General features: G+C 37.2%; 1 protein-coding gene across 3 annotated transcripts; it reads left to right on the forward strand.

Annotated features, from left to right (window-relative positions):
* Positions 1 to 10,077: 10,077 nt before the first annotated feature.
* LOC124163522 (serine protease 44-like) lies at positions 10,078 to 23,090 on the forward strand. Of its 3 annotated transcripts, none has more exons than XM_046540481.1 (8): positions 10,078 to 10,129; positions 10,477 to 10,609; positions 13,282 to 13,373; positions 15,422 to 15,534; positions 15,721 to 15,880; positions 18,962 to 19,084; positions 20,440 to 20,595; positions 22,666 to 23,090. In XM_046540481.1, exons 2-8 carry the CDS (start codon positions 10,555 to 10,557, stop codon positions 22,972 to 22,974), a joined length of 1,008 nt encoding a protein of 335 aa, XP_046396437.1. In that variant the 5' UTR covers positions 10,078 to 10,129; positions 10,477 to 10,554; the 3' UTR covers positions 22,975 to 23,090. The 3 variants fall into 3 exon arrangements, with proteins under 3 accessions (XP_046396437.1, XP_046396438.1, XP_046396439.1); XM_046540482.1 differs by lacking the exon at positions 10,078 to 10,129 and adding an exon at positions 10,309 to 10,361; XM_046540483.1 differs by lacking the exons at positions 10,078 to 10,129; positions 10,477 to 10,609; positions 13,282 to 13,373 and having other exon boundaries at positions 15,449 to 15,534; positions 15,731 to 15,880.
* The last annotated feature ends 350 nt before the right edge of the window (positions 23,091 to 23,440 follow it).

Raw genomic sequence — 23,440 nt, forward strand, 5'->3', positions numbered from 1 at the left:
CAAGGAGAAATAGCAGGCTAACATGGGTGTTTGAACGAGTAAAAAACCCTCAGTTTTGCCAATTAGCTACGGGAAAGATATTCTCCTTCTCAGTATAGGGAAGAACTGACACCATGTGTTCCAGAGTCAAACGTTTGTTTGAATGAGTGTGATATGATACGCTCTTGTGCAGGGTCTGGAGGTGGGTGAAAATTTATCATTAATAAATATTTATGCGCAGTGCTAGGATTTAATTGTGCATTTATGAACATCCTCTCACTTCCTCCGCGTACTAACCTCTTCAATTCACAAAATGGTCTGCTACCTATTATTCGATTTGAAAATGATGTTTCATTCCATCCTCTCAATCGTTTAGCTAGCATCGCAGCTTCTGACGTTAATTGCTCGATTCACTCTCATTTAATTGACCCCTCCATCGAGACCTTCGGTCTATACCGCATCGGATCTAGAAGAGTGTTCTCACTAGAGGTGGGAATTTCGGTTCATTTTGTGGATTCGGTTCATGGGATTTGATTCTTGGCAATGATTCGGTTCTTTAAATCGTTCATAATGAACCGAATGAACCGTGTGATTCTCGAATCCATACCTCGAATCACTCGAATCCTTGTAAATCTTTAGATTTCTGCATTTCAAATCTTATTTTCAAGCCCTACGCTTCCTGCCCTATACCCTTAATGGCGTGTAGAGGAAGAGTGGACAGATGGTAAGGGAATGACTTCCAAGGAAGGGTAGAGGAAGTATAGGCCTACCATTTCTTTACTCTTAATGGTGTGTAGAGGAAGGGTATACGGTTAGATGGTAAGGTAGGCGGTGCCAAGGAAGGGTAGATGAAGTACAGGCCTACACTTCCCTTACCCTTAATGGCGTGTAGAGGAAGGGTAGACGAAGGATTATAGCCCTACCCCTCCCTTACTCTTAATGGCGTGTAGACGGATGATAAGTGAAGGAGTTTTCAGGAAGGGTAGAGGAAGATTTTTTCTTTGGGCCATTATGAAGCCTTTAACCCGGTGGGAAACCCGAGAGAAGTTTACTCACGATTTTTTCTACCCCTCCCTCACCCTCCTTGGAGTACGTGTAGGGCCTGTTTAGTGCAAGGGTAACTACACACCATGGTGGCTACTACCCTTCCTTTACCCTTCTTTTACCCACCATGGGGGAGTTTATTTTTATCAGTGAAGGGTATTCTGGTCATTGAACATGTGATTTTATATTTTTGAAGATATGAGCAGTGCTCCATTAAGGGAAAACAAGATCTTTGAAGAAGTATTCAAATTGTTTTTATCTGGCAATTTTATTGGAATGTGATAATTATTTATGATTATATGAACGGTGTTCTAATCTATCATAAGGTCATTGAAATATTACCGTTATATTTTGAAGTTAGGAGTTGTGCTCCAATTTGTGATCAGGCGTTTGACAAGGTGTTACAAAGGTATTTTCTCTGTTGATAAATTCTGGTAAATTAAAATTGTATTTTTGAAATTAGTGGTACCTATTCCAATTTGCGAACACCAGTGGATTCGGCGGATTTGAATCTTCGCCACAATTAGTTCATTTTGAACGATTTGGATCCAGTGGATTTGAATCTTACCCAGAATTCATTCATTTTGAACGATTTGCATTCGACGGATTTGAATCTTCCCTCACAAATCATTCATTTTGAACGGTTCGAGAGGAAAACGTGGATTCGATTCATTCGGCTCATGCCATTCAATCGTTCATTTTGAACGATTCATTCATGAACGACACAGCTCTAGTTCTCACTCACTATGTGTGGCATTTTTTCGGGTCCCTTCACCTTTCGTTGCACTTCACCCACTCTATTGTTCTCATCCTCTCCACGTCGTATGCCCGTCTCTTTCCTTTATTTGCGATAAACAGGATTTTTTTCCGAGGTACCTTCAAATTATTTGACTATGTTTAGAAGTATATGCTGGGAAAAATGTTTTCGGACTTAGAACTTCTATTCGTTTAAGTAGAAAATATATTGTGGGAAAAATTCCATTAATTTTACAGTGCAGTGATGATCGGATTACTTCGTCGCAATAAATTTGAAAAATTTTATTTCTAGTCTGTGCGTAATCTATCGCTATAGACACCCACCCATCATAAACGGACTCCCAGGCATCGCTGGAAATTCGTGGAAGAGAACTGATGACTTTAAGCAATGACTACCGGAGCTGTTGGCGGTTTCTCCGTTTGCGCTTAAACGTGTTTGCGGTTTGAACGTTAACATCTTACAGCAAACTTTAGGAAGAAAAATATACATTTTGCAAAAATAAGAGATAATTAGACTTTTTTTCGACTGAATGGAAATCAAATGACTCAATAGGAGTGTCTAATGAAAAACTTAATCATGATTCGTTTTTAATTCTTCGATGCATGAGTTTGCTCACCTTCAACACAGCTTAGTGTATCGTCGGCGTGATATCCCTCCATGCAGGTGCAGGTTCCTGGCCCAGATGCCGCCGTACATTCCGTCTTTCCTTTGCAGTCAGCTGGCGTTTTGCACGAGTCACCGAGTTTAGTGGGGACAGGATCTGGTGGTGTGTAGGAAATATTTGTGCATTATTGAATGAAATTTAGGACAAATAAGTGGCCATCATCAGTTATAAGTAATGATTGCTTAATTTGTGTTTGGGAAGTTTTTTGATTTCAGGTTTTAGCAGCGTAGAATGATATGAGAAATCTTGATTTAAAGACGCTGGGAATTCCTCACGACATATAAGTTTTAATTAAAAAATTAGAGGGATGTGAGGATTTCGGTTGATTTGGCGTAAATTTAAAAAAAAATTGCTGGAAGGAGATGACTTTAGAGTGGTGTGAGTGTCGCTTATGTGCTGAGTTATAATTTACCTATAATATCAAAGTGGAATATTTAACGTGGTATTAAAAATGAACTTGTCATTTCTTAGATCCGTATGAAAGGATGATATTTTAGTCCAGTAAATGAAGCTCTCAAATTATCAAAACCATGCAATTTCTTCAAATTCAATCGATTTGAATAGGAATGTGGGTTTACACTAATCTTACAATCTATTTCATAGTCAATATGAAGCTGATGGGCGATATTTATTTTTCAGGGGTGAAAAATACCTCTGAATGCCAAAAGTTGAAAAACTGTATTTGAAATTATTATATTTGTCTATATTGATAAAATTAGTTGAATAATGAATATTTGGTAGGAATATATAAATTAAGCATATTTAAGCCCTATAAAATCATCCTTTTAGGGGTTAATGAAAAAGAATTATTTGCCCAAAAAATAACTCTTCTTAACAATGTTATATTATACTTAATTTCTGTTGAATCTTTTCAGCCATAAAACACCACCCAATGTAACATTGAGATTTTAATAAACTACTTTAATAGGAATAAATAGCAATAACCTGAAAATCACACAATGATAAATTGCTCAAAAAACACTTAATTATTATCTACATTGACAAAAGTAAAACTTATGCAAGCACAGATAAAATATTTGTTTTCGTTATCACCTTCATTTATTCATATATATATAGTCATCGTCGTGTCATCCTAGTCTCCTTTTAATTGCAGGACAATGCTAATCGGAGAACATGGAAGAGATAAAATTGCAATATTATGACACTTTTCTTCAGCCAAATGAAAGGGTGCAGGCTTATTAGGCTATGAATTGTGCTGACAGTAATTATCCAAAAGAAGTTGATTGCTTTTTAAACATACTTCCTTGGTTTTTGATAGTAAAATGTTTATCAAAATAGTTTTGTAGATATTTTTAAGGGTTAAGAGGCTATTTGAAAGTAATTCCTCGCAGTGCCTTACTTTGAAAGGGGGTGAGTTTAAATAGCTTGAATGAGTCGATGATATGTTGTAAATGTTCACAGGGTAATTAGGTTACAAGAGTGATGCTATAAAGTTTGCTGTCATGAAATCTTGGCGGATAAGAAGAATAGAATGGGGTTTGAATTCGTTTCATATTTTTTCTTGTTTTTAAACATGTAATTTGCCTACAAAATCAATCGATTGAGTTCATTTAATAAATCCATTGGTATGTAAGAGATAAAATGGGAGACATGAGAATATCCCTAATTAATAGAAATATAATTTATATTATATTCCTGGTAGTCAGAGTCTGCGAATGTGGTGAAAAGGATGAGCTCGTTTCGACTAAAAACTCTTTATGGTAAGATTTTCAATATGATATACGCATACCAGATCGTTCCGATGAGATGCGTGATTATGAAATGTAACATACCAGGATTGATCGTTGTGCTACCATCTTCATTACCAAATCCTGCTGAGGAGATGCATTTCCCTACGCCAGTTGAGTTGGTGCATTCGGAATTCTGGATCTCCTGGCACCCAACTCCGTTTTTGCATGTACTGCCCACGACTTCCGCTCCCGAATGAAAAGTAATGTTTTGGTTAAAATTAAATTTATTTTCCTTTCTCCATAGAATTCATTTGTCAATGTACACTGATAATGTAGTGAATCTGATTCGTAAAATTTTTAACAGTTTGTACCTTTAAAATTATTACAAAATATTTCACGTTAAATAAACTGCGAAGTGAATTGTACCCCCTGTGTTTGCTTGGGCGGAAGTATGTTCATTAATTTTAGCTCAACCCCGAAACGTTAGCATGACGTATCGTTCTCGGATATTGCTTTTATATAACTATAGAAATGTAAAAATTCTCTGCCTATACAATTATTCAGGGGATTTAGAGATAATTGCAAAATAAAAAACTATAAGTATCACTGTCACAGAGTTTTGTAAGAATTATGCTTCCTACCATCTTTTCAACCTACCGGAAGTTCGAACTTTCATAGCAGCAATTGGCGTCCCTTGGCTGAGGTATGGAGAAAACGCCAGGATGCCAAAGAATATCCCCCTCATAAGCACCTCCATTTCTTCTCTTCTGCGCATTTCTGGTGGGAAAAAATGGCTTAAAACGTTACATTCGAATGAAATCAATTGAATTAGTAAGCTTAAGTTTTGATATGGAGAAACACTGTCGTGATAGATGGTTAACTTTTTGATGCTGGAATATAATGGGAAAGCAGCTATGATATTTTAATAGAGGAAGTACGTAAAAAAACATGAAATGACTAGCAGATGATAGAGCGAAGTGGAGATAATATTGTCTGTCCCTTCCTTTCCTATCCTTCCCCTGGAGGTGTCGTCGGGCTCTCATCGCGGCGATGCCTCCATTCCTTTTTCCTTCCTCTGTCCTCCCCCTCTCGAGAGACACGGGCGAATAAGTCTAAGACTTGGTTCCCGGTCCTCGAGAGCGTATCCTAGCGGGGCCCGCCCTGGGACCCCCGAATTCACTGTCTGTCAGCCGCCTTGATATCAAATTATTTGGAATGCTGGCAACTTGCATGTCACAAAACGAGGCTAAGACCAGAATGGGTGGAAGCGAAATAAAGTTCAGAGTGGGTACTCAACAGAAACCCAAGATAGTCCAATGATGATTGAGAAAGAGGTATTATGTTTTTAAATAAATCTATTTTTATCCTAGTCAGTATCCTGTACTACCCTTACTGATTATAATGTGTATTGTATTCAGTATTTATCCTACCTGTTCCCTTCGTGTTAGATTCTAAGGCTTTCTTCGGGAGAGGATTCCAGCGAGGCTCGCATTTGCGAAGTGAGGTCTCTTTCCAGCGCCAGTATGATAGAGGTAACACCGCATTTAAATCCTACTACCTTGGTGACCATTGTCGCCATATCTCACCCTTATCACCTTGAAAGGTTTGAATGGATCTTTTTAGCCCTTTATTACATCTACGGAATAGGAAGATTGGTTTTCGGCAATATGATCCTCAGCTCTACCTGAATCCCTGCTGAGTCCTATATTTTCATAGCATTTATTCCAAAAAATCCCTTACTGCGCAATTTTATTGCTGCTTGAAATGATTTTATCTTCCTAAAATAGAAGAGATTGCAGTTTGTCTTAGTGAATTATATTACAACGCAGTAATGGTAGAGTGTACGCTTTTTATGCCATAGAAGAATAGTGATAGTTATAATACTTGTATAGTCCTCTTGATTTTGACCCCCTGATAAGCTTTTTATGGCCGATTTATAGTACTCGGGGTAAAAATAAACTGTCAAGATTGTTTCAGTACGGCTTTTTAGTAACTTTTAAATCATTGCGCGTGATGATATATTTTGCCAACTCAGTATGGTCAGAAGTCAGTAAGGGCACCTCTACGTGCTTCTCTCATTTTTTTTACTTTTCGCCGTAAATATGGAGTTTATCAAATTTTGCTGTAAAACTTGACTTACATTTAACTTCAATGTAATATCATTCTTATTTGAGAAATGGATTCACTAGAACAAAAATACTGTATTGTTTATCTTTTGTTGTGCTTTTGGTCTACGAATGTACGGATTTACATAATGATCAATGTTGCGGAGTGGGGTATAAGCTTATTCCGTGCGCGGTATGCGGAAATAGTTTTCTCTATTGTTTCCTGTTACCTAAGTTTACCCTCATTATATTTGCTTTGCTGCTTTACCTAAAACTCTCGCCAAGTGACCACGAATTCCAACTTTCCCACTTCTCTGGGTACTAGAGAAACACCGTGTGGCCAGCTTGAATCGTGTCATGTTTAAATTCTCAACATGCGCTTAATCAGTGTTATTTGCCAGTTTTCTCCATCTTTATAGATACCACATTCCGATATCCGACGATTCATAATTGATGAAATTTCAAAGTGCATTTTCTTTTTATATTTCTAACGCCTGGTGTGCTAACATTCTCTGGCGCCTTCCGATTGAGGTGGCAAGCGGAGTAGTATGTATGTATAAGTAGATTGCTAAACCCTTGTTGATTCGATCGTCCGTTTTAATCTTTTATGGTCACCGATGTTATGGGTGAATCACAAGATTATTTTCTTTCGTCGTGAAAAGTGATCACTAGAGCGATCGCATTTCGCGACGGGAAAAGTGATCGCTCTAATGATAATTTTTCTGAATCACACAGCCCCTCCCGCCGTCGCCTTTCGCATCACTTTCGATATCACAGCTCGTTGTCATAGGACCCGCATAACGAAAACAAATAGCGTGTTTGTTTATCTTTGTCGTCCCCACGATTGTCAAACTTTACGCTGCAATCGCTCCATACGGGCAAGCGTTTAGGCATGGGCGGTACTTGAAAAAGTACCGGTATTTTTCTGATGAGTATTAAAAAGCGATAATAGTACTCTCCCGGTAGTACCGGCGAAAAAATACCGGTATACCGGTACTTTTATAATTGATAAAATATGTTAATAAGTTGAGATTTAACGCTTGTCTTACCCTAATTATCCGGTATTTCGGCGAATTAGCGTAACATACAGAAAGAATAAACTGAAAAAATCATTAACAGGATATTTTTACGAAAATTTATCGGAAAAATACATGGAGGCTAGATTCTCTATTAGTGAGAAGGGTGATAGCGATACAGTTTTTTAAAGGCAATGATTTTTGTGCATACCATTAAATTGTGGTGTTTTCCTGGCGTATATGAAGTGTGAAGTTCTCTCGGGAACTCTATCAGATGACTTTTTTTCCTAAAGCCACCGGTTTTTTTCGGACTCGAGACCAACATAAGAACTTCTTCTGCCGAGAACTTATAATGAAGAGTCTTCTCATTCACAGAGCTTACGTTGTCAGTCTGAGATTACCTAGAAAAAGCTCCTCTAATGTTAAGACATTTAATTTTATTATTTTACACAACAAGAATCGGGGTCAGTTATGGCTAAAATACTTCTATCGGATAAAATTTGACGAGTTGGTCGCTGTTACATGTATTTCAAATAATGAAATACATATGTGGAGTTTGATAACTTTGACTTTTCTTGCCTTATTTGAGTAAATAAATATCTTCTATATCAATAATGATAACGCTTGTCTCGAACTCACAGTTTTGTAAAAGTACCGTTAAATCATGAGAAAACAAGAAAGAAACTAAGGAGGGAGGACTAATCTTAATAATTAAGAAGCAAAATTTATTTGTCTTCTTTTGATGGTGCACTTGATTGGTTGTATTTAAAAAAAACGAGAATCGGATGAACATTGTTAATACATTAAAAAAGTTGATGACTATTGTAAACAAGCTTAGCCTATAACATAAACATCGCTATTTTTCAGTCTCTTCCTACTTTGATCAACTGTATGTGTGCTTAAATACAAGTTGCGCACTTATTGCATAAGTCTGCATCTACCTTTTCTTGTCTTTTGTTATGACTTCTTGAGAAATATCCTTGGCATTAATTAAATAAACACTTCTTGCTGAAAGCCATTGTGAATTGATGTTTATTTCTTCGAAATGGCCAAGGAAAATGTTAATATATAGTATATTTACAACTTCCTTGGAAATGCCTACTTCGCTTAATATATTATCAACACTCAATTTTTTAAGTAGCTGGGTAGGTAGTTGATTGATAACACAGAAGATGGCAGCGCCATCGAAGTACCGGTATTTCTAGTACCGATACTCCGGTAGTACCGCTAAAAAAATACTGGCCGGTACTACCGAAGTAGAAAAAAAATAGTACCCGGTACTACCGAATACCGGTATTTTTTGCCCATTCCTACAAGCGTTCCGATTGGCTGATGTTATGTTTTAAAACGGTTTAGCGAAGGAGAAAGAGACCGGGCGAGTGATGAAAGGTAGTGATGGGAATCTTCATCGCGATCGTGATCGCGAAAAACAATTGCCGGCGACGATCATTTGCGAGTGATCACTCTAGTGATCGCGATAGTGATCACTCGGAAATGACGGAAAAAATAATCGTGTGATTCAGGCTTTAACGATGTATCATTCCCTCATGAAGATGATAAATACCATATATGCAATTTATTTAACTGTTGTAGCAGCGCTGTTGTTTATATCTAGGGTTTTTTAAAATGACTTTTCAAATTTTAGAGTCATCACTTTATTGCATAATAATTTATCATAATAGTTTCATCCATTCTGTCATAAAGCTGTCTGGAATTCATGTAGGATCAAGTAAAAATTCTTAATGGGAGAACTTCTGATCCATTGAAAGAAGAGTTACATCCTACATTTTGTGGCCATCCGACGAAAACAGGCAATGCGATAAATACCTACCTTAGCCGTTTTATTTAATAACGTGCAAAATGAATCCCCGCCATCGATTTGCATAACAGTTTGAAATTATATTTTTAAAATAATTCTCAACGGGAACTATTTCACATGTTTCATATTTTTCATGAACTTAATATATGAATTATTGACTTTTCCATAAGAATGAGTGATGCAGATGTAAATGTAATAGTCTGCGAGAGTGTGTCCTTCACGCGAGTCTCAAGTCTCGCCTCCTCCGTGAAAGAGATGTCTTGATAATAAGTAAAGTACTGACCACGCAGACAACAATATTAATGTTAGGTGGGCTACGTAAAGATAAAAACTTCAAACAACAAGAAATAAAGGTAGAATAGCAATATTTCACTTGCCTACTTCCCTTCAACGGCTCAAAATTCATCCTTGTTATCGTAAGTAATTAGCTCCTCCGGTGGGAATTTATATGAAGTCACTCAGGGACGCAGCCAGGAACTAAGGCTGAGGGAGGTTTAGGTGCAACTAATACCTGGGTGTGTGGGGGTTTGGTATACCCACCAGGATATGGAGTAGGTGCGAGATTAATAAATTGCGGAATTATAACATAAATGTTTCAAAATGGTGAGTTTTACGGCTTTCTGAGGGATATTTTATTAATCATTACGCTATTCTATAAGTAATCAATCTAATTAAGTAAAATGGATTAAACTTAAAAATTTCTCTGAGCTCTGGGGGGGGTTTTATCCCCCAAAACCCCCCTCGCTGCGCCACTGAAGTCACTTACTGTCAAATTATGCAACTTACATGACACCCTATAGCACAGTAATTGCCAGGCACAAATAATGAATATCCATTCTCAAGGCTTATCTCTTGTACTCGCGTCACTCCATAAAAAGAAAGTATTGTGAAAACCTTCTCTCTCGGTGGCTATAGACTAATGGAGTCTACCATCGAGTTTCATCTCCTTGGATACTGTTGATTTACGCACGCTTTCTGCTGTTGTTATTTACAGAATGGTAATAACACGCTTAGAATGTCATTAATGGAGGTTTTACAGAGTTTGTGAATTATGGTAAGTGAATTGAAATGGTAACTTAGATAGTTTTAACCGCTAATTAAAATCAATTAGTAAAGGCATCCATTAAAACTGGCTGTATCAAGGTTAAAGTTACCCGATCCTCTTTGCAATTCTATGTCACGATTATATTTTGGCAATTCAGTGCATTTATCTTATGTTTTTTGTGATTTTCAGGTTAGTTGAGGAATCTATGAAGCAAAAAAAATACACATTCAAATTGGAGGAGGTTGTACCGAAAATTAATTCTTTTTTTAGAATTTTAGTGACATCATTATATTGCACAATTATTTATCATAAAAGTTTCATCCAATCTGCAATAAATATGTCTTGAATTCAAATAGGATCAGTTAAACATATTTATGGACAGAATATCGGATGGATTAACAGGGATATGAATTCTTCAGTCCGGAAAAGGACTCATGATGGATCTGAAAGTGGTACTGATGATCCATTTTCTGTTTGCTGCGAGCAAGTGTAAGTATTTACCTTTTCATTAAGGATTGGGTTATCTTCAATTGGCCCCTGTACTTTTGATTGTGTTTCTCATGATACTTATCGGCGGATAACCTTGCTCTGGGGCTAAAATTTCGTCATCTCGTTCAACCTCAGAATCTTTTCAATATTAAATCTATTGATGAATTCTAACAAGATATGCTTTTGACCACAATTATCCATAGTTATATCATGTGAACAGTATACATCTGGTCCTTGAGGTAGGTATTAATGTCACGGAAGAAGCTTTCTGGACTTATGTGTCCTTATTTGAGTTACTTTCTACTCGTGCCGCGACCATGACATTTTGTGTGATGGTCGTTCAATTATGTTTCTTCCTAACTTTTCATTATTGATTAAATAGCCATGGTGCTCTTGACCCAACTAATGGAAGCGTTTGATTTGTCTAAGATTGAAAGAATGGCATCACAAAGCACTTCCAGTAGAGTGAGTCCTACTCATTCAATTCAAAATTCTGAAATTCTCTTCAAGTGAGAGGGATTAATTCATTCACTTGCGGAAATCCTGATTTAAGCAACAAGATATTCGAAAAAGCTTTGCATTTCACCAGCAGGGTAGCGCTCTGAGTTAACCCCTATGAAAAAATGGTATAAACCTGTATAAAATTTGTATATATTCTTATACACTTGTACATAAGAATGTATACAAATTTTATACAGGTTTATACAATTTTTTCATCAGGGGGTTTACATCATTATAGAGCATTTTGCAGGACTGCGTTCCAGGAGTCTTAGGGAGGTTGTTTTCCACCTGATGCGTTCCCCTATTCCCATTAGAAAATTCCATAAATAGATTTTTGCCCTCTCTTGATCTCTGTTTATTGTTGATTCAGTGTTTGTAGTATACGATTTGAAGAATTTTTCACGCAAATTGTTGCCAAAATTTAGGTATATCACCTTCATCATGGCTTTTTTCAATTATTTGGATTTGTTTATTTATAGACAATAGTAGTGATCTTAAACTCCGATACACTTAATCAGCATTACCACATCCATGAAGACGTCTAAGACGTGAAGAAATTTTCTTTGGCAAAGCAGCGTAACGATTTGGTTATTGCTTTCCACGGAACTGCATTTGAGGAAGTTCCTCTGTCTGTAGCTATTAGGTTTGTGGGTGCTTTACCTTGTTTCTTGTAGAATTTCTCCATTCCGAGAAATGGATTATAAAATTAGTGGGTTTGCGCAAACACCTTCAGATAAAGATACGTTCTTCCGTACCTCTGCGATAAAAGCTATTGAAATGCATTTATGAAATGTATTTGTTGTCCAAAATGGCCTATAATTGAGTTCTGTAAATGATTTCCATGATTGATTATTCCGTGATTTTTTCTATCCATAAGATATTCCAAACCAAATTCGTGTATACTCAAATTTTTCTGCGACAGTCGTCACATGTTGGGCTCCATCTGATAATTAAGGACTCCACTCACCTGTAAACCTCCTGTCATGGCTAAGACAAGGTATGTGTCAGGTATTAAGAGTATATAAAAGCGCGCATCGGCCTTAACTCATGAGGACAAGATTGAAATCCGAGATAGCGTATTTTGTGTGATAGGTATGATTGGCTTCCATGAAGATAGCGTTTGTTTTCATGGCATTTATTTTTATTGGAAATTTTATTCCTTTTTAAATTCAATGTTAACGGAGAAGGTTATTTATTAGGATTTAAATGAAACTTATTTCTAAGTATTTCATTTGCAAACATTTCCCATACTAAATATTAAGTTTGGATTTACACATATGTATGAAGTAATGCGTGGTAAAATGTCATTCACGTCAGCACAAATTCAAACTGGAAGGTAAAACGTCCTTTTTCTTGAGTTTTTAGAGAACACAAAGAAATACACTCACAATGAACAAGATAAGCTTCACATAGAGTTAATAATGGAAAAATAATATTCGCCAGTTGATATATTTGAATACTAATTGTAATGCAAGCGGAATTCCAGCAACTAGATATTCCTGTTCAAGATGAAGTACACAAAAAATTCCATTCTCTGCCACTATAAATGGATATTTGTCGGGAATGTATAAGCCATAAATATATTTCTTATCTTTTTCGAATATTTATTTCCATTTACTTTCCCACTCTGATCCTCTATGCATGCATTTAACGTGGAATAAGATTCGAACGAAAATATAATTGAGCGTGTAAATGGTTACCACGTGTCAAATTTCTCAAAACTAGAATTACTTATTTGAGGCCGTTGTTATTGCATTTTTATCAGTACTGATGTATAATTATCGCTGTTCGTTCATTGCATCCTGATATTTTTTTGGGCATTCGGTAGTGATATTGTTTTCACAGGATGTATAAGATTAGAATTAAATTGGCTTCAACGGAAAATTAGGCTATCACCACCACCACGCAATGCCAGAATTATGAAGATTAGAAGGAAAGAATAATTTAGAAAGTTCATTGGAGCGAGATTTCCTCTCTGAAAGTGACTGGAATTTATGTTACTGAATTTTTTAAAAATATTTCTTTGCGACGGCCTGTTAAATGATTACGAGGATTATCAAAAAGTTCTCATCATAAATGTAAGATAAGGGCTTGTAAGCGTAAGAATTCGACGGTAGTAACTATTGTTCGCCACCTTTCCTTGAGTCAAATGAACATTTGTCTCATTTCAGGCATTCAAAGATCTGAGAACAAGACGGAGCATCCAAGAGCACTGGGGATCATTGGCGGGCAGCCAGCCAATATAAAGCAATTTCCCTTTCTGGTAAGACCTTGACAAATGAAATTCTTTAGTCCCTGCTCAAAGTGACTAATCAACAACTAGTTAAGCTACCGAGGCATATCCTTATTCTGGTTAGTTTGGTAAAGTACCCGGCTCAAATTCGGGTGATATGGTCTTGAATCCCAGTAAATGAAAATTATTATTGGTAATTGAGAGATACCACTTTAGAATAGAATATTCATTATTATGCCTAGTGCATCACCTTTGGGCCAAAACGCAATTTACAATTAAGAAAAAGTTAGCTAAACAAAAAACTCATTAGGTGCGTGAAAAATACAACTCAGAAACAACTGTTGATACAAAACAAAAATAGGTATAGCATTAAAGAAATAAATAAAGGGGTATCATACTAAAACAAAAGCAGAGTAAGTGGAAGAAAAGGATACAAATTCTACAGTATTCATGATTGATTTAGCACAGAACATTTAGTTTTGCTCAGCATTGAGTAGAGCCACGTAAAATGCCTTTTGAATGCATTTCTCGTGAAAGACTTCAGGGAGAGAATTTTAGAATACATCTATGCTATTTATTTATTATGCTTGAAATAGTAGTCGCTGACCAAATAAAACATGCATCTTCCAGAATAAATATTTTTTATTACTTCCTACAAGTGCGTAACCAATTCCATTTCTCCACCAATCCCTATGAAATACGTCTTCCACATCTAACCATCTGGTATCCATTTCCTACCTATCTCCCTGCCACATATGTCTTCTTTGATCTCCCTCTTTTTCCTTTGCCTCTTGGTCTCCATTTGAGAGCAGCTTTCAGAAATCTTCCTTCCCCCATCCATCCGTCTTCATATCATCCTTATCTTTTAGCTTCTCCACCACATACATTCTTAGTTGAAGATCTCGCGGGTCATCATGGTCATGGTGATGTTTTTTTCGGGTGTACTCCGCGTACTTATTCGCTTTTTAGCCCGACTTTTCGCGGTCATCTTTTCTTGGGGATAACCATTCCTTAAGAAAAAGTGACATCAACGGCCACGAAACGTCGGGCAACAAACCGAATAAGTACCCGGAGTGCACCCGAAAAAAACATCACCAACATCTATGATTCTTCGTATTTCTTCATGTTTTATTCTGTGTATTCTAGAGTTCCAGAGGATATTCGCCAGCACTCTATTCCTGCTGCTCATGTTTAATTTTTTCCCTTTCGTTTGTAGTCCAAGTCTCTTCTCCTTAAAATATTATCCTCTCTGCTCTTTAAATATTTTTCCTTTGCGGGATTTGGCACTTTAAGTACACCTACGAGGGAATTTTGAAAGAAAGCTTATGGCTATTCCGCGATTTTTTTCCTTGAATAATGGCTCATAATAACTTTGAAAATTTTAACCACTTACTACTTTGACTGCGCATGAATAAGGAAATCAACTTTTGATAATTTTTCTGAAATAACCCTTGATAATGCAACACTCCGTACACAGCAGGAAGTGTCAGAAATCCGAGCTTTTCTAAGCTTATAGTAACACTTATAATTAGTCGAAGTTACGCTGTTTTAAATTAGTGGAAGCTCTTATCAAATTCTTGACTCGTAAGTCATGCCAAGTTAACTTGTTGTGAAGAAGCCTTTACTCTGATTTATTGATGTTATGGTATTGTATTTGGAGAAGGCGACCAGGGAGTAACACTGTGAAAGACAACATCGCGAAATTTAAACTGTAGTGACAACTTATGACTTCCCTTTCCACGAGTGAAAGTTTCCCTTGCGGGAAATCGCGATGTATCCAAGGCATCCGACAACAGGGCAAATTCGCGGCCAATCGGAGCGCTTTCGGAGCGGCTCAAGTTTCGGTATTTTAAATATGGTGCGTTTTAGACGTAAATATCATTATTATTTCGATTCCAAATGGTTTCAGCCAAGGTTAAAATTCCGCGAACAATTTTTCTCAACCCTATATACCTATGCATGATAACATGACATTTTCATTGCGATGCCTAACAGTCTGAGTGTATTTTAAAAACAATTTTACAAGAAATTTTCAAAAAACATTATTGATGATTTGTTTTCTCTGTTTAACCTGCTAGGTTTCCCTACAATACCGTCATTCAAGGACACGAAATGGCCACGTATGCTGTGGTTTCCTTGTGACGCCGTCTTGGATTATCACAGCTGCACATTGTCTCCTTCGTCAAAGAGGGTATGCCACTTTCTACTATCGCAGGATTAAATTCATTCAAAATGATCTTTAGATGGATTTGTCTACCCGTTTAAGGTTGAAAGTATAAACTTTAAAATCGAACTCATAGTCTTGTGACATTGTCGTGGGAAGTACGCGGTGCGTTTCAAATGCATCACATTCTCCATTCATGATTGGGATTTTGAGGTCTTTGCAGGTTCTACCAACTCGATCTTTCTATCTACTGGCTTCAACGGCTGATGTTGTGAACAGAGATGTTAATTACCAGAAGAGAACTGTTAAGTCCTTCATTCCTCATCCGTACTTCAGCTGGTCTCTAATTTACCATGATATAGGCTTGATAGAGGTAAGTCTGTATTTCTTTTGTAAGAGTTTAAATTTTAGTGGTCCTCATTTGATGGTTTCTGGAGGAAAAAAATCATGACTTGCCTTAATTTTAGAGGACCTTACTCTTAATCAATGTTTTCACTGCACAAAAAATAATCATCGTAGCTTAAAAATAGAGGTAATCTATGTTGCTGAAGGCACTGTCTAATAAGTTTGTCTGTCAAAGGGAGACGCCATTATAAATGTTGTATCTTTTAGCTTTTCATTAGCCCTTCACGTACGGGGAACGTCCATTTATATGTGTATTTACTGTAAACTGTGGCAAAACATTCGACCCTCTCTTCTCAACTGTTCTGCAACACCATCCTTATCTTTGCGACCCATACCTTTTCTTGAAGTGGACAACTGGCAACCCTCATCAAAGGTAAATAGAAAAAAATTGACTCAGAGATTAGAGGTTGCAGAATATGAGCACCTATTGACCAAGGCACACCCCGTACAATTGTTGTTATTATTATCATAGTATTCTACCTATTAAGGTAGGTTTCCATGGAGTATTCTAGAAGTGATCTGGAAGCCTCCCTTCCCTTCCTGCACTGCCTTCTTCAATTCACTGTAAGGCCTGATCCCTTTCAATCTATCTAAAAATCCTATTCTTTTCCTTCCCTTCCCTCGTTTCCCTAACATTCTACCCTCTAAAAAAGGAAGGATAAAAATGTAATACGGAAGTCTTCTACCTGCTCTGCCCCTTCGAAGCTAGGGTTCGTCAAGTCGGGGGGAAGGGGATTTTCAGAAGAAAAACTGGCAGAGAGACGCTACTTATCACTCGTAAGGACACATCTTGAATACCCGGAGAGAATACGAAATCCGGTGCAGAAAGATTCGATCGGTGAACTTGAAATACAATAAAAAGCTGCGCGATTTGTCAAATACAGTTGCTAGCAGCGAACACAGCTTTAACACAAATAGGGTGGTTTCCTATTATTATTTATTGCCTAAATCGAAAGATTATTACTCCTGGAGTACGTATTTCACACTTTAAGATTTTTAAATGACGATATCTATTTTTCGCGATTAAACGAAAAGTGAAAATCTTCAAGCGCGCGAAAACGCAACGGCTAAGTAGGAATGATGGGAAAAGTCCGTGTGACGTATTCCTGGTTCCTCCTGCCGCCTTGTGAGGTGACCTTGGGGCGAGGCTCTGAGCGCTGATACGACGCAGGATGCTAGCAGGTAGCAGAGTACCATGCTAGCTGGTAGCCCTTGGCTTATTATGGATTATTAATACCTTATCAAACGAAGAAAACTTTCCGACCTTAGCCAGTTTTAATAGGTGATTATTAAGGCATGTTTCCCTGAGCTCTGTGCCTCATGCATGCATTGGTAACCTCAGACGATGTATAACTCTTATCTACTCGTGTAGATAAATACAAAGTACAATTTAATATTTCAATACAATACTATTCAATACAATAATAATTCAATGCAATTTAAATTATCTACTCGTATTTTAAGTACAAAGGAAGGCTGCGCGTTTCGTCAAAAACTGCCACGGGCGTACAGACAGTGTTACCCAGATGTTAAGCGAATTAGGCTGGGAGCCATTGGAGACTCGGAGGCTGCGCGCTAGGCTTAGATTGCTTGAACAATTGAGAATGGATATCTTTAAGAGCGACACAGAGAACATAATATTAGAGCCACACTATATTTCCAGGTCCGATAGAAGTGATCAATAAAGAGAGATGTCTTGCCGAACGGATAGATATGGGAATTCGTTTTTCCCCCGAACTATAAAGGACTTTAATAAACCTCCCGTAACGTTATCACCGTGGCTAGTCCCGGTATACTTAAAAACGCTAGATCATTTTTATTTATTTTTTTTTTTAGCTGTAAACGGCTGGTGTCCTAACACCCCCTGCCACACGCCTTTTAGGCGCCTTGCGGGGTATTATATAGATGTTGATGTTGATGTATAGAAACTAGGTCCCTGTGACGTCACGTGGAGTGGAATCGCATGGGCGCCAATCTGGCCTTTTTCAAATGAGGTTAAAATTGACCGTTGCTATTCATCTAAACTGGGATTTTTAAAACCAAATAATTTGTATATTACGAATACACTAATGGTGGATAAGGAATCGCAATCAATGCATTTCGTTTTCTTTGATGAAGGAAACCACCCTATTAAACTGAGAGTTGATAGAGACTCGGAGACATTAAGAACATACATAATTCAGAGTGACAAGGATATCATCATCAAAACATTACTATGTTTTTAAATCCGACGGAATGAATAAAATACTGGGAATAATTTGACGACCGGACAAGGATTGAACGCAGTACACGCGTCATCTTTTCACTTATTTATATTTTTGGCAATGGCTGGTGTTCCAATACCCTCCGCCAATAGCCTATTGAGGTTGTTTGCGGGGTGGTAAGTAGATGTGGATGTTTGAGACTCTGACCATGATCTTCAAATATTTTCCACGCTTAATGGGACACTTGAGGTGTTTATGCCCGCGAAGAAAGATTAAGGAACTTTTAATCATGCCATTATAATTGTTTAAATCGGAATGTCACTCCTACTTACCCCAGAATGATGTCAATCACGGTAAAACAAAATTAGAACATCTATGGAGCCACTTCATAAAATTGCCACGATACAACCAAATCTATATGAAAAAATTGACGAAAATTTGAATTTTGACAATAGCATTAAGGGTTGTGCTTTCAATTACCATTTTAAAGTAGTTTATTGCCAGTCCATTTCGAACAAAAATTAAGAACTTTTCCACAAAACTGGGAACGTATGGAAACTCTCGATTTATGTTCAATGACCTAGAGATATGACATATACAATAACCTATAACGATCGAATTCAAACCCAACGCAACTGTTTTGAATGTGGTTAATTTCTAACTTACCCTTTGAATAATTGTGAAATTCACAATAATAGCCACGAAGGAATTTTAGTTTACCTATTACCTTATAATTTCATTTGTCTTTTTTGTGAATGAAGAAACATTTGTAAAGAAGTGAAATAAGTGAATTTATCTCAGAAGTTTACAAATATCCTGATTAAATATCTTGCATGCACCTGAAGGCGTCTGGACCATTTGATTACAATGGTTATATCAGCCTTGCAGTGTTGCCGAGGCCTGACTGGAATTTTCATTTGGATTCATGGATAACATGCTCAGTCGCTGGATGGGGTGTCACAAATAAGGTGAAGTTCATTCATTATTTATTGATATTTACTTATAATTACCATAATAAGTTGAGAACCTTCGGCAAAAAGATGAGGGTACTACAGGCAGTGCTATTTCAATCCGTATTCATTTAGATTGTTCTCGTATTCCAAATTTATTCTGGATGAATAATGGAAATGGCTCCTAAAAATATTCACATATTTCTCTTCCATCTTTCATTCTATATCGTTATGGCCCGGCAAAATGAGTCGCAAGCATATTCGGCATCATCTATTGAAAAAAAAATTAGTATTTAGTTGCTATTTTTACAATTTAGGTACATTGTTTGAAATCAAGAATTCGCTTCTTTGTTTCTCCAGGGATGTTGATAGGAATTACAAACATGAACATTATCATAGTGTCATTTCTTTAATATGGCATTACCGGGAGTACAGACCTATCGAAACACAACAATAAGTACTTTAGTACGAACGTACACAACGTTAACCGAATATAATTTACCCACCTTAGAAATATTGGCAAAGTTCCAAGCATTGAACCAGCATTTGCAATGCCAAATCAATATGAAGAACTGGGCTTACATTCAGGGGCGCCGACTTATAAAAAATATCGAAGGTCTTGCCCCGGGAAGAGGTTAAATTCCAAGTGTGTCCCAGCACCGAAATTATCATGATTCACACCACTTGATTCAGTAAACCTGCTTTACCTAATAATTATTTTTTCAACACATTGTTGAATTTATTTTAAAAGGTAACTATCGTCAAGCATGGGAAATAAAAATTGACAATATATTTTTGTGATTTCACAAAGCATAATATAACTTGATTATTTTCTTGAATTATTGAGGGGGCTCCGCCCCCCCAAACGAATCTTGGAGGGGGCTCGGGCCCCCTCAGGCCCCATGGAGTCGGCGCCACTGCTTACATTCCAGTTTACTGGAGTAGTCATTTACGAGTATCATCTCATGGCTGATGGTTGGATATTGGTGACGGAACAAATAGCATTCAACGTCCTATAATACGATGCAATGAAAATATACTCCATGTTCGCAACTCGAAGATCAAAAAAGGCTGCAGCAACATTGCATTCAGATTATGTTTATGTTTCATCGGATTGCAGGAATTCTGGTATTAAGTTACCACAGCGTGGTAAAAAGGTCAATTTTAACCGTTTAAAACGTTTCCACGGCAATTCAAAATTAGCCTATCAGTTGCAGGGAGGCATTAATTCTACAGTTAGGCAACACAACTACGCAGAGATGTGCGGAAAGTATTACTTGTGACATTTTTTGTCCGTATTGATGAGGTTTATCGCAAAAAAAGATATTTTGAGTTATCACACTGATACCAGTCTTTCAATTTATTTTTTGCAGAATGAACCTCAAAGAGTAAGCAACAAACTAATGTCAGTGACTTTGGATGTTGCACCAAAAGAAGTTTGTGAAAAAGGTATTGGAGGCAGTTCTTTCGAAAACCCAGGAGGGTCTATTTGTACTTATTCGGTGAACGGAACGAAAGACGCATGCAAGGTTGGTTTTATTACAAATTTACCTAATGATTGATGGGTGATATTATAGACTTGAATGTGAGAGTTGAAATCAGGCCTCTCTTAACAATTCATTAATTATGCGAAAAATCCACGCAGAGAAAATCATTCGCCTCGAACCCGAAGTCCCTGATTACCTTGCCAGTGTTTTAGCCAGTTAAGTTACCGAGGCGTCATTGTATCCTAAATTTCTGGAAAAATGTGAGGACTATACCACACAAGGTGGTCAAGACGAATGATTTTTTTCTGTATGGATTTTTCGCACAATTTATGCATTGCGGGTGACTTCGTAAAGTTATCACCATGGTTCCGGTATACTTAAATTATTTCCTTTCACGTTGTAAGGATGATAGGAATCCCTTCAAAATTCAGCTGGCGGCCTGAACAACCTTCTTTCAATTTCATTCATTCAACCAAACTCCTTCAGGGAAAAAATGAATATGATTTAAAATGCCAATTCAAGGAATGAAATTTTCTTGGCTGAAGCTTTCACGGCTTACAATGATAATTAATTAGTCAGATGGGTGTACGCCGAGTGATGCACCAGAGGATACGGCCCGACACGACACACAGTGGGCTGAATTCGAAAACTTTTTTTTCGCTATGAAGACGAAACTTTGCATAACCTTCTTTTAAATGTGCATAACTTTCCAGACTATTTTTTTCTTTACCCTCATGTTAGCATTATGTATGAGGTCAAAATTAAGCAAATTTTGCGAAAAACGACTGCCCTAGATTCTTCTGAAAATTTCCAGCACTATTCGTCTTAAGGCCTGTTTACACAATACATGAAACGGAACATGTACGAATGCATGAACCAAATTAGAACAGGTTCTATTTTCTGTGCATGCATTATGCACAAGTTGGGTGGTTACACGGTGAATTTTTCCGTTCATTCTCGCGTTCATACATTTAGACAGTAACCCGTACGTGTTAATGTACCGTGTATTCGATACTGTGACTCTATAGTTAAACCCTGCCAATACTTATAACCCCGAATTTTAAATCGGAAGTCCCGACGTTATGTGACCCACACATTTCATTTCATTCACTTAAAAATGGAAATTTTAGTTTCTTTTCATCAATAAGTTACGCGTCGGGGCAAATATTTTCAAAAGTTCTGATGCCAACAACCTTATGCCTTATTTTCAAAGGAAAATGAGAAAAGAATTTGATTTTTTATAAAATCGTAATCAAACGATTGTCAAAAACACAAGGGAAACAAATTTTTGGACTCATTCGATTCATAAGTAGGTGCTTTGCATGACTCAGGCAAGGTCTGCGACATCCCAGATCCTTCCCTACTTACCCAATCAGAAGTTGAACCCAATTTTGCTCAGTATGTATTACGCGAGAGCGGAGCTCACATCACTGAGGTCTTACCTATTAAAAATATCCAAAGCTCCAAAAATCCAGAGAAATTTAATCATCATATATACTAATGAGAAAATTCAAAAGTAGTGGTATTCATTCTAGTGGCGAATGTAATCAAAAAATGCCCTAGAGGTGGCTCTCATTGTATGATGTAAATGTAGATGAACTCTGAAAACGTGAAAATAATACCTATAATATTTTCAACTGGATTTTGGACAAAAAACTGACCTGAGAAACCTAATTATTTATTACAGGCTATGTAAACTTTAATAATTCAATCCAAAAAACGGCAATAGTAGGTCGATTTCTCGAGAAAAACTTTTAACGGTATACATCATAGGAGATTCACTTCGTTATGCGGGAGGAAAATAACACCGCACTCGATTCGTTTGCTAAATTTTTCAATGCGATTATTTCTTCTCTGATTTTTATACCTTTAGATACTAAGCTACCCATTGTTCTTCCAATTAAAAATTATATATTAACCCTATAGCAAATTAATAAAAGTATTCATTCAACACATTGTAAGAAGCGAAATAAACATTTTAAATGATTGTCATCCTGGTAATATTTTATTTCATCATTGTAAATTAAGAAAATCTAATTTTACTCCACGTTGAATGCAAACGAATACCAATAACAATTATGAGGATGAAAATGATGAAAATGTTCATTACAGGGGGATTCAGGGAGTGCTTTGGTATGCAACCATCCCGAAATGAAAGGCAACGTGCTCCTTCCCGATCTGGCCTCGGATTGGGCGATCAACGGATGGAATTTAGACCAATGGAGACAGGGCATTGTGCTGGGAATCGTGTCGTGGAGCTGGGAGTGTGCCCACGATGGAGTTCCCGCCGTGTTCACCGACGTTCGCCAATACAGGGACTGGGTGAGATGCACTGTGCTCAGCGCACGCTCGTCTACGAACACTGCCTCCGTGTTTTTCATTGGCTTCGTAACCACACTGTTTCAGTTGGCTCTCAACTAGCCATCCGTCTTGCACCAATTGTATCTCTTGGATTGTTTTTCGATAAAACTATAAATTGACATATGTTCTGATTTGTATAGCGGGAAGGAAATAAAATTGCAAAACATACAATGAAAGTAGCAGTGGTATCTAGTAGTCTCGCAATGGCAATAGTTCCGCAATTCATGAAATTCCTTACATTGCCGCGATTCATTTAATTTCCAATTTTAAATTCGTGTGATTAAAGATTGCTCGTGTCAATTGTTATGAGCGGTTTGTCGCATAATATTTAATTCCTGTTTAAAATCAGTTTCCCTGAGGGGAAAGTTAACTAGACGGGGAACCATAGCATGAAAGAACACTTGTTCATGGGAGCAGTGGCGCAGCGAGGGGGAGGCTTTGGGGGATAACCCCCCCTCCCCCCCAGAGCTCAGAGAAATCTTTAAGTTTAACCCATTTTACTTAATTGGATTGATATCACCAATAG

Source organism: Ischnura elegans, chromosome 8 (assembly GCF_921293095.1).
Source record: "Ischnura elegans chromosome 8, ioIscEleg1.1, whole genome shotgun sequence".
NCBI classification, from domain to species: Eukaryota; Metazoa; Arthropoda; class Insecta; order Odonata; family Coenagrionidae; genus Ischnura; species Ischnura elegans.

Coding starts and splice junctions, on each gene's coding strand:
- LOC124163522 (XM_046540481.1), top strand. CDS start 10,555: ATGATGGATCTGAAAGTGGTACTGATGATCCATTTTCTGTTTGCTGCG. Junction 10,610..13,281: donor TCTGTTTGCTGCGAGCAAGT/GTAAGTATTTAC, acceptor GTCTCATTTCAG/GCATTCAAAGATCTGAGAAC. Junction 13,374..15,421: donor TAAAGCAATTTCCCTTTCTG/GTAAGACCTTGA, acceptor TTAACCTGCTAG/GTTTCCCTACAATACCGTCA.